This window comes from Ambystoma mexicanum, chromosome 1q (genome assembly GCF_040938575.1).
Source record: "Ambystoma mexicanum isolate Mex_15411 chromosome 1q, UKY_AmexF1_1, whole genome shotgun sequence".
Classification (NCBI taxonomy): domain Eukaryota; kingdom Metazoa; phylum Chordata; class Amphibia; order Caudata; family Ambystomatidae; genus Ambystoma; species Ambystoma mexicanum.
In genome coordinates, this window is record NC_090922.1 from 812648386 (window position 1) to 812660455 (window position 12070).

At 46.0% G+C, this 12070-nt stretch overlaps 1 protein-coding gene across 2 annotated transcripts in view; it reads left to right on the forward strand.

The window, feature by feature from the left end:
• The window catches only part of RGS8 (regulator of G protein signaling 8), a 343646-nt gene that overhangs the window by 55720 nt on the left and 275856 nt on the right, over window positions 1-12070 (forward strand). Inside the window, exon 1 of one of the 2 annotated variants that reach the window (XM_069641417.1) lies at window positions 1985-2139. The exons of the other annotated variant lie outside the window; for it this stretch is intronic. Coding sequence (XP_069497518.1) covers window positions 2075-2139 — 65 coding nt within the window. The 5' untranslated portion in view covers window positions 1985-2074. Of the gene's footprint in view, window positions 1-1984; window positions 2140-12070 lie in introns of those variants that run through there. 2 annotated transcript variants of the gene reach the window in all.

Genomic DNA, 12070 nt, shown 5'->3' on the forward strand with positions numbered 1-12070 from the left:
CGGGTGCTTTGGCACTGTGACGAGAAAAAAAAGGAAATGGTGAAATTCATCAAAGAATCCGAGACTTGAATCTAATCAGAGACTGAATACCGAGAGCAACCAGAGCAAACACAACAATCAGCTGTATTTTCAGTCGGATATTGCAGGAAACATGGAACGCGTAAAGGAATGTATGTGTAGACATCTGACATGTTGAGACACTGCCTGACAGTGACAAGAAGGGAAGCTACTCATACTCAAAATATATAATCAGACATAACATAAGCAGAGTAAGAAATGTCTACAACCAAAGAATGACAGGTCAACATGTTTCAGCGCAAAGATAAACACATTGGTCAGCGGGGTCCCCGCCTTCAGGGTTACTCGGGTGGAGTACCAGAAGCCGCAGGTGAGCGAGTTAATTCGCTCGCCACGCGCTATCAGAGCATCGCTACTGAGCCGCCATCTTGCTTCGTGGCTCGCTCCGCCACCAAGTTTACTTTTAAAAAAATGGTTTAATTCATGTTTGAACAATGAACTTTTTAACTCAGCAATGAGTTCCTTGAGGTTTCCTTTGGATAAAAAGCCAGGAAAAAGGGCGGTTGGGGGTGGTGTTTAGGAGTCAATCTCCAAACACTTGAGGATGAAGAAACTAATGTTATAGCCACCAGCGAAATATGGGACTGAAACATGTCTGCACTGTCCCTGCTTCCCTCCTCGTGTCCTTCCTCCATAAGGTGTAAGCGTCACGTTGCTTCTCAAAGCTAGGCCCGTTCTCAATAAATACCTTAATTACATAAAAGAAATAATCCTAATAGGTGCTGCTATTAGGAAATGTAATGGTACTCGTTGCAGTGACCTCAGAACAGCAGAAAGAAGGGCGGTGTAGGTTGGCCCTGGCAGTGACCTGCAGGGTGAAGACAAATCATGACATAGAACACTTATCTCACTGAGCTATCTGACCGTCTTATTTCAACTCCAGTACACAATCTGAGGCTAACAGCACAATGCCATTTTACAACCATAGGCAGCCTTCTCCCACCGATAGGCATACAAGAGACGCCCCCCGCCTCCCTCTGCGACTGCGACTCACCAGAGGCAGGTCTGGCTTTCTTGTACAATAAGAGAGAGACACCTTGACTGAGAGAAAACAGTGGGAAACCCTGCTTGATTCCATGCAAATGAAAACGATGCTTTCCTGCTATCGTCCACACAGAGCGAGGGGGCAGCGTGCGTGCGGCCCGCTGGCCAGCCCTGGACTCCTATAGCTAGAAATGACCCCTCATTCTGGCATCCACTAGCGATTGGTAAACTAGGTCACGGCACGAGGACGGCCAGCTCGCAAGGGTATTATCATAGAAATATTAATTTTGCTTATCTTCAATTTAATTAAAACGCGCTATTGTGCCGGTAATCCTTGATGATCCTGCGCACGCTCCTCCCAGCGGACTCATCAAGGGCGGGCGGGGCAATGTGAAAAGGCACAGGGATTGAAGTTAGATGCCCAAGCGCGCTCATGCGCACGCACACGCGCGCCTGCGTGTATGTGTGTAACGCAACGCAACAAAAAACGGACTCGTGTCTTGGCGCGAACATTCTAGGTGTTGCTATCCAGCTTAGTGGTGCTGAACCTATCAGCCTTATAAGGAGGAAAGGCTCTGGAGCAAGCACTCAACCCACTGAACTAGCAGTCTCTTCCGTGATAGTTGGATTGGGAGAAAGTCATTATTTAGTCGAGTGAATGTTTTGATGTGTGCACATTGCATTAAATAATATGGATAGCATTGTTTGCGGATACGGGTGGTCATAGCTTCAGACATGACCGCAGCGAGCTCCGCAAGTGGGCAGTACAGCGCTGTTGCCAGGCCCCAAAGCTGTGCAGCGATGTCCCCGGGAGGATATTTTAACCCGCACCTGTTCTCTCTGCCTGTGACACAGCTCAGGGGATTGGCAGGGATTTAGGGAGTCAGGGCTGATATGATGCACAGCTGGATCCAGGGCGGATTAATGCAATCTGACCCCAGCGGTGGCAGCCTGCATCCCCGCTCCCTTCCCTGCGGACTGAATCTCTGAACAGCAGCCAGAGAAACTTCTGATGGATGCTGTGTTCAGGAGGCGCAGTTCAAGGAAAACTGGGTCACCTCGGAGGTCCCATCAATGGTAAGGAGAAGAAAAGATATGTTGCTGACTTCAGGAACACATCTCTTTTAGCTACAACGTCCCCTCCCTCCCTCCCTCCCTCCCTCCCTCCCTCCCTCCCTCCCTCCCTCCCTCCCTCCCTCCCTCCCTCCCTCCCTCCCTCCCTCCCTCCCTCCCTCCCTCCCTCCCTCCCTTCCTCCCTTCCTTCCTTCCTTCCTTCCTTCCTTCCTTCCTTCCTTCCTTCCTTCCTTCCTTCCTTCCTTCCTTCCTTCCTTCCTTCCTTCCTTCCTTCCTTCCTTCCTTCCTTCCTTCCTTCCTTCCTTCCTTCCTTCCTTCCTTCCTTCCTTCCTTCCTTCCTTCCTTCCTTCCTTCCTTCCTTCCTTCCTTCCTTCCTTCCTTCCTTCCTTCCTTCCTTCCTTCCTTCCTTCCTTCCTTCCCTCCCTCCCTCCCTCTCCCTCCCTCCCTCTCCCTCCCTTCTTTCCTTCCTTTCTTCCTTCCTTCCCCCACTCCCTCCCTGATAGTAGTGAGGCCTGCCGTAGGTTGAAATGGCCTTTTATTTTTCTGACATTGAGAAGGTTGTCTCAGCGTTGTGATGATTCTGATGAATCTAATTGGTTGTGAAAAGACTGGGGAACTTGTTCCCCAGGCGGTCTAAGCAACATGTACGCTGGAATATTGGGGATCTTGCTCTCCAGCTGGTCTAAGCGTCATGTACGCTGGAATATTGGGGATCTTGCTCTCCAGCTGGTCTAAGCGTCATGTACGCTGGAATATTGGGGATCTTGCTCTCCAGCTGGTCTAAGCGTCATGCACGCTGGAATATTGGGGATCTTGCTGCCCAGCCGGTATAAGCAGCATGCACGATGATAAATCGGATTCCGAAGGCTCGCCTAACCGCACGGATTAAGGTATAATATCCCTTTCTCGGTACGGCCCGAAACGGTAGAAATAGTATTAAATCCAGCCAGGATGCTACTGGGAGACGTTTCAGAGACCGGCACACTATGAATGCATAGGGGCTTGTAGTCATACTGTGTTTTTACAAAATAAGTAATCCCTCTGTATGGGTAACAGAACTCACGGAGTATTGTACGTTGATGTCGACACATTCCCTCACAGCACATGTGACAAGAACACGGTCACTGTTTTCAGAGCACCCCGCTCAATTGACCATATGTAAATAATCCACATGCGAAACAGGCATTCACACTCACTCTTCGTGCACTTTTATGTTGTAGATATTGTGTACATTACATGCACAAGGGTGGAAAGGATTCAATCCGAATTTAGGTAGATGGCCAGTCCTGATGAAGGCCGATATTCGCATCATTTTAAGAGGCCACCTGGGATGTGTGCACCTCCGAAATAACGGCCGAAACACAAAGTGTCGACATATTTCATCAACATACATCGCCGAGATTGGATATCTGAGTGCAAATGAGGTTAAACCAATGCCACATTAACGGTAGTGATGTTTTTGTTAGACTTGCCACATAGGCAAACCAGACAGAAGAAATGTGTTTAAATAAAGGATGGCCTTAAAAATTAAGAGTGAAGGTATTGTGGCAATGGGGTCCCTTCCTTGTGCCCCACACGGGACAAGTAGGTTTTTATGAATTTCTTACACACGCTACGAAATTGACTCATATTGCTGGTGGAAACGTGTTTTAATACATTTAAAACAAAATCATCTATTGAACATTTGTGAATTAACAGTGTTGTGAATACGGAGAACAATATAGTTTCCTGTACCTAAGTGATAATAAATTAAAAATTTTTTCTAAAATTATATATTTTTTAGAATATTGTGCATGGATATGCGATGGTCTGGAAATGTACTAGCCGTTGGAGAGTCGAACCAAAGTATATGTAAGGGCGCGGTCGCCTTCTTCCTTGTGTGATTGCTCTAATTTGTTGTACTACAGAATGTGCTTTTAACAGGAGAACGGCACATTCGAGGCTGTCATGCGCCATTTTGTGATTCAAAAAGCAGAGAGGTATTTAGTCCTTTTGACAGTGAAGGTATCATTTCATGGATGGGGTGTGCCACTTCCGGTTCCGGACTGGCTGAGGTGTTTTGTGGCTTCTCGTTCCCAGTTATCAGGCGCTGTTTCTTCTTAATGATTGTTTACCTTGGAAGCCCTTGTACCAAGTGTCCAATCCCATCGATATTAGGTCCCTGTTCCGGGGTCCGCAGTACACTAAGCATTCATGCTGGTATACAGTGCTGTCTTCTTTGCCCTTTAGTCTTGCTTGGCGCATAAAGCTGTTCATGACAAGGTCCAGAGGGTGAACCAAATGAGCCAGCGAAGCGTTCAAAGACAAATTTCGGCAGCATCCTTACATTACAGGCCACATCCTTCCACGCACACGCTTTATCATTAGGCTTTTAATGGCCAATGTGAGAGACCACCTTGGCTGGGAGGGTTGAACATGTATTTGCCCCTTATGCCAGTGTCTAGTTGTGTGTCATTTAAGTGGTGTTTTAGCACCGATCATGTGAACCAAAATGTATGCCACAGATGTTCAGAGCTGGGTCTATGCCACACATACTATGACTATACCGGACCTGTGAGAATGTAATTGGCGCAGGAATGCAGCACCCACATATAGAAGGCTACACTTATGACATATAGCTGCACCTGGACATGTGGAGTTGGATGGAGCATATTGTGACTCTTTCATGTGAGACTGTAACTGGCTTAAGATGGCAGTGGCAGGCCGTAGGCAGGGCCTGCCTTAGCGGCAGCAGCGCCCTCAGCGGACTTGGCGATCTCCCCCTCCCCGCGTGCCACAGGTCAACAGGGGGAGTGCTGGGGGGTGGAAAGAAGGAGTGTCAATATTTTATTTCTAACTCGCTGCTCCGGCGCATGGCAGGGAGTTAAGCACTGGAATAGGACGGTGATGCTAGTGCATGAGTGCCCTATCCCAATGAAAACCGCCTCGCTCCTGCGTCGGAGCGTGGAGGTAATCATCTGAATAGGGTGCTGATGCAAAGCATTAGCACCCTATTGTTATTAAATGCGCCCGCCAATGCGGGCGCATTTAATAACAAAAGGGAGCCTGGCACGCCTTCTCCCGCTAAACCAGCTCGGGGGAGCCCTTGAAAGACTCCCCCGAGCTGGCGTGGCAGGGGGCTAATGGCGTCCTGGATGGGCATGGTGCCCCGGGGACTCGCCCCGAGGTAGCCCGGCCCGGCCTGCCCTAAGGCCGGCCCTGGCCTAGGAAGGCATTGGAAACGGCCTATGCAAGTTCTGGCGTGCGCACCCCGCTACATCATGGCCTCGGATGTGGAATATCAAGGCAGAGCCTAGCTGATAGAATCTTTTGTCTGCCTTAGTAGCTATATGTTATTTTAGGAAACTTGACTATGTTGTTATAGCGCCAAGAGACCACGCAAGTGCGCGGTGTAAACCAATTAACATTAACGTTGCTGCCATGACACCTCATTTCACCAAGTCAGGAAGAAAGGGAATGTGAGGTGAAGTCACGATGCATGATGACCTTAAGGGCGGAGGTCATGTGGTGTCACGTTCTGTGATGTCATTGGGCATGTCGCTTCCACTGCTCTGGGAATGTTGGTGAATTGGGGCCCTGCCAAATGGAACTGCATATCCCTCATATCGATATAATGATACCCAAGTCTGTATTTGAGAGCGAGAGAGAATTTAGAACTGCGTCCAGCATGAATACGTGGAGAGAAGCCCTTCCTCTCTAACTTGTAAAGTACCCTGTTGCTTCTCATAGCGAGGTCCGTTCTCAGTGAGTACCCTAATAACCTTAATAATAACCCTAAAAGGTTCTGCTATTGTCTAAAGTAATAATACTCATTGGGCCTCATTACGACTTCGGCGATAATTTCGACAACAAAAATGTCGAAAGTCAAAATATCGAAAAAAAATGTCGAAAAAAAAAATGTCGACTTTTTTTTCACTGCATTTTTTTTTTTAAATGGGGGGGTTCCCCCCGAACTCCCCTTTTTAATTTTTTTTTTAATTTTTCCCTTTTTTTTAACACCCGAACCACTAAAATAAATATATAATTAAAAAAAACGAAAGTCGACATTTTTTTTTTCGACATTTTTTTGTCGACATTTTTGTCTGTCGACATTTTTTTTTTTAATAATGACCACCCACCAAGACAGATCATGGCACCAAACACTTAACTCACTGAGCTATCTGACCGGATTATTTAACCTTCCATGCACAATGTGAAGCTAATAGTACATGATGGAGGTAGCGCTATTTTACACATGCATACGCCACCATAGGCCGGCTTCTCCCCACGATGGGCATAATAGAGAGGCTTTTCCCTGTCTGCGGCTCACCAGAGGGAGGTCTGGCTTCCTTTTAGAGTAAGAAAGCATGAAGGGCGGCTGATAACACCAGATAGCTTGACTGAGAGAAAACATTGAGAACAAGCATTGGCTATGTCCAAAGTTTGGGCTTTTGTGTAGGCTTTGCAAAGGCAAATGCCTAATACTTGTACACAAGCCAAAACTGTTGGCTTTGCCAATGCTTGTTAACAGGACTTCAATGAAGGACACACAGAGTGCTTATAAATCGAGTGGCTGAAGGCAGACCTGGTTGATATTATTATTACACCAGCAGTAGGTTTACAACTCCAATTAAGTCATTAACTCTCATAAGAGTGCTTTGAAGAAACACTGGCAGGCAGTCTGAGTGCAAAGTTTGAGGGTGAGGCGTGATTAAAGCGAGTTCAAAGAGTTCCCATGAGAAGGTGTTTTGGGTGGGGAGGGGCAGGAACTGGGTGGGAATGGCCGTAGGGATTTGCATGGCTGTAGGCAGTCAATGGGTGGGAAAATAACCAAACAACACCTACAAGCTGTGTGTCCCGCCTCCTATGCCATTTCCCCCATCTGTACTGTAATGAAATAGTTTCGAATGACAGGTGTTGCAAGCACCACCTAATAGCCCAAACCAAAAATCTGCTGGATACAATGCACATATAGAGCAAGCGGGTGGCACGCATGTAGCCCGCCGGGCAGCCCTGAGCTCCAGCAGCTAGAAATGACCTCTCATCCTGGCAGGAATTCTCCAGCGCATAAGTGCCGACCTTTGATTTTCAGTAGGGTGGCGAGATTTTTAAAATGTTTCACTTACCAAACACATAACCCTAATGCTTCAAAAGGTAGCACGATTTGCACCAACAGATGTAAATACCTTAATATCGTTGGTTAAAAACTGGGATTCTTTTGTAAAGTTCTGCTGTAAGGCGTCCAAAGGAGCGCAGCACACAGATGCGTAGACAGGGTAGGGCCTGAGCAAGCAAGGCCCACCCAAACTCCGTAAATGACCACTCAGCAACGCTGTGTGGGCATTTACAGATATTTTTGTCAGTGCGGTGGGGCCCAACCACATTAGATTCATGCCCCACTTGCTAGACAGTCCTGGGTACGCCTCTGGCAGCACAATGCTTTTTTTTTCATTTGTATTGAGCTGGTAGCTCGCAAGCTTCAGTGCGCAGAGACATGTGCACAGTTGGACAGACATGAAGGGCATAGATTGCACGATACAGTTGACTGATTCAGACTATGAGAGAGTCGCCATTGGACGTTAGTTGAAGATATGGGTTTTCACCAATTTGCGAAAACGCACATAATTAGCTTCCAATCTTATATGTTCAGGGAGCTTGTTCCATAGGCCAGCGACAATGATGGGGAAAGAGTTTCCCACTCCAATGTCAGTGCCACTGCAGCATGTTATATTGATGGGGAACAGTTGGATGGTGTCTTTAGCAATTACTTCTACACCTCCCCGCTGTCCGGTTTCTCTGTTGGTGTAGTACAAGTAACACAGTGAAGTTGCCTAGAGACACTTTATCAATCAGTATGAAGAGGAAGGTATGCAGCATGCAGTGCGCTCACACGCAAACACGCTGCTTTAAATATCACAGTGTGTGTGGATCGCCTACTCTCTGAAACACTTGTGTACGAGTGCGATATAAATAAAATATCATTTCATTTCATTTCATTTATAATCTGTACTTTGGATAATGTTGCGACGTGGGACTAAAGGACCCAGACAGCACATACAAATAAGAATTATTACTGTGGAAATATTATTATTAGTATTGTTATTATTGTATTTATTGAGCGCCAACCTAGTTTAGGTAAGCAAGGGAGCACTTTACCAGTCATAGGGGGAAGGACACGGTCAGGGAATTAGAGATACAAGGGATGGGGGAGTTAGTGACGGAGCAGAGGGAGGGCGGGCAATTTGAAAGCAAGGGATCCAAAAGCAACCAGGGGAGCAAACAGGGGGGAGCAGATCACCAAGTCTCAGGTTAGGTTGTGAGTGGAGGGTGTGAGATCGTAGGTGGTAGCGAGAAAACATTCCTTGAAGGGGAGAGTCTTGAGCTCCTTCCCAAAATGTAGGAGCGAGGGGGTGAATCTGGTGTTGATGGGGAAGAGGTTCCAGAGTCTGGGGTCATAGAGAGAGAGAGAAGGTGTGCCTTCTGGTTCTTTCCTTCCTGCTCTGTCAGAGTTCAAGTCGCACATGTCCCTACTTCTGGTGAATTGTTGGCCTCAGGAGAAGAAGAGTTTCTCAGTGAGGTCGATTGGGGACTTCAGGGCAACAGCCTTGTAGATGATTCAGCAGGATTTAAAGATGATACGTGCTTGCAGCTGGAGCCAGTGCAGTTCGATGCGTGCTGAGGTGATGTGTTTGAATTTGCAGAGTCCTTTGATGAGTTGCGTTGCAGCATATAATACATATTTCAGGGGTGCCAGAGTAGTTGCTAGAAGGACTTCCGGAAGGGCATTGCCATCAGCCAGGAAGGAGAGGACCAATGCTTGGACAGCAGATCTGAAGTTGTTTTCTGGGATGAATGGCTTGGTTTTCCACAGGAGAGAAAGTGGGCATCAAGATGTTTGTATGATTTGGCACAGGTGGCCAACTAGGGTTTGAAGACCCGGAGGTTCATAGCAGACAGCCAGATCTGGATATCAGGGTGTTCAGTGTTGTTGGTCAGCTGTAGGAATACGGTCCAGGGGGGTTGAGCTTCAGGTAAGCACTGGACATCCAAGCCTGGATCAATGTGAGGCAGCCATTGAGCCTGTCGATGACTTCAATTGAGACGACTGAAAGGTAGAGCTCCGTGCCATCTACGTATAGGTGAATGTGGCTGTTGTGTTGTGCCAGGATTGTTCAGAGCGGTTCCATGTCAATGTTGACAATTACTGGGGAAATGATGGATGATGAGTAGAGTTGGTGATCTGGAGGAATCCATTTTGATGAATTGGTGGGTGTTAGAAAGGTATGATGATCTTGCTGAGCCCCATTTGGGGATGTAGAATGTCAGTGAGTTTCTGGTGGGTCTACTCCATCGAATTGTGTTGAGAGGTCAACGAAAACCAGGAGGCAAGGATGTCGAGGGCATCGTCAATCATCTAGATAGTAGCTATATTTCTGTGCTGCATCCAAAGCAAGATTATTAGGACTGAAGAAGACTGTTGGCTTCTGCTTTGTCAGTGATCTTACCTAAGAATGGAAGATGGGTGATGGTGATGGTGTAGTAGGTGCTATGGTCGTCGGGGTACAGTGTTGGTTTCTTGAGAAGCAGAAGGATTTGTCCAGTCTTGAGGGTTGAGGTGAAGGTGCCTTGAGTGAGGGAGCTGTTGATGATTTTCAGTTAAGTGATGGGTTCCTCAGTCGTAAGGGTTTTGAGTACAGAGGCAGAGAGGATGTTATTAACAGAAAATGTGCCCTTGAGTCATGCTAGTGTGGAAGTGAGGTCTTCCATACTGAGTGTCTTGAACGTTGTCCAAATAGTGGTGGTTTTGCCAGGTGAGATGTGTAGTGTGAAATCAGTTGTGACGTAGGTGTCTATGTGCTGTCACGTCATTTTCATCGTGTTGACAAAGAAAGAAATGATGATGGTGGATTTTTTGATGGAGTGCAGTATGGGTGGGTCAGCAGAGAGCTGATGCAATGCTTGAAATAAAATTAATAAACTGTTGAGGGGAAACAGTTTAACTATATGTTAGTTATGTATTAGTTATATCACAGAAAATTGCATGATCAATTTTCTAGTCAGATATTTTAGTGCTCACTATTTAGTCTGGGTGGAGCTGTACAGACTGAAACCAAAAGGCCAGAATATGTCAAATTTTTGATTAATTGAGTTGCTCGTTATCAGTGGTTCCGGAAGAGTGGTTTGTGTGTTTTACGAATTATATTTCCGGATCTTGTTTGTTAGAGCCATTGAGGGAATGGTCATTAGATGAAGGACAGGTTGAAAAGGAATAGTTTTGTGTTTGGGGATTGGTATAAAATGAAAACAGGCTCTAGTTGTATGACAGGTTGAATATTAAAATAAGGTTTAGTTGAGTGGCAGGTAGGAAATTGAATCAGGATATGCATGTTTGCTGCTGCTGACTTTAATGCATCCCAGTGACTAATTTGCATGGCGTAAAAACACATGACATTGCTTATCTTTGTGAAGAGATCACCACTGAATTATTTGGCGCTTGTGGCCGTGACTGTGTTTTTAGTTGCCATAATGAACACTGATGTTATTGCAAATAATTAGTCTTTTACCTCTTAGTAGATAGGACACGATTATATTCAGTGATTGTAAATAGCTGTGCCATCTTTTAGAGTACATTCAAAATACTAGCTTCCGAGAAAAAATATTATATTTTTTGGCAGGCAGGAGGAGATTATATTTAGCGTCCATAGCTGAGTGTGTTGCTTTTTAGTGGCCATACCAAATACCAGATGCAAAAAAGTATTTTAATTCTAGGTGGGCATGACAAGATTGTATTTAGTGGATGTAACTGACAGCAACATCTTCTAGTGGCAAGATGAAATATGTGTTGCTTGCAAACTTGCAAATAAAAAATCTAAGAATTCATTTGAGTAAAGAGAGTGTATTCAGTGTCTGTAACTTGAGTCTTTTAACTTTTTGTTGCTATAAAAATACTAGTCTTTCATTCTTGGTAGGCCGGAGGAGATATATACAGTGTCTGTAGCTGAGTGGGTTTTCCTTTAGTAACTATAGCAAATACTAGTTGCAGAGAAAAAGTGTTACATTCCTTTGTTGACAGGATGAAATGACACTCAGTGGCTGTAAGTGACCGTACCATCTTTGAGTGGCCATAGCAAGTGCTAGGTTCAGAGGAAAGGTATTAGATTTATTGGTAGGCAGAATGAGATTATAGTCAGGTACTGTAACTGAGTCCAAAATGTGCCATCATCATATGCCTGTGGAGAAGTGCCAACAAGTTTGGAGCACCTAAAAGTGAAAGAGGGACTGGGAGGCATCTGAAGGATGGTCAGCCAACTGTCTATGAGGCAAAAGGGGGGGGAGCAGATGTATGCACTGTTTCTACTGATAAGCTGAGAGAACTAATTGCAGAAGTGCTGGCTGTGGGATGTTCCTGGTCACTTCCACCAACACCCACATCCCTCAACGGTGAGTCCAAACACATGATTTCTGAAGACGGTGATAAAGAGGAGGAGAACGATAATGCCACAGGTACAAAGATGGGAGGAAAGGACAAAGGCACTCGTTCACCTTTGTACAGTGCTTTTCAAAGGTAGCCTGTCAGATGTCAAAAGTGCACAGTGGCAGCTTGTGGCAGCCACAGCACCTATTCCGCCATCAGAGCCTTCACCCCCAGAAGAAGATAGGAAGGCAGATCTTCTGTTTTATCAACAATGACCAAAGTGTGGATGTCCTTTATACTACAGGACAAAGAATGACAAATTCTCAGCACTACTCTCTCTATGCGGGGTGGAGGAGGTGGGTAAAGTGATCTATTTGATCACTGCGCTGCACAGTAATTGGCGTCAACATTTTCGTTGTTGCAGTTATGGGTGGCGCAGTGATCACATAGATTGCAATAAAACTATGTGCTAGGGAACGTCTGTGATCGAGGTGGGGGCCGCATCTTTGTGGTGCATTATGATGCGACACCGGAGTTAAT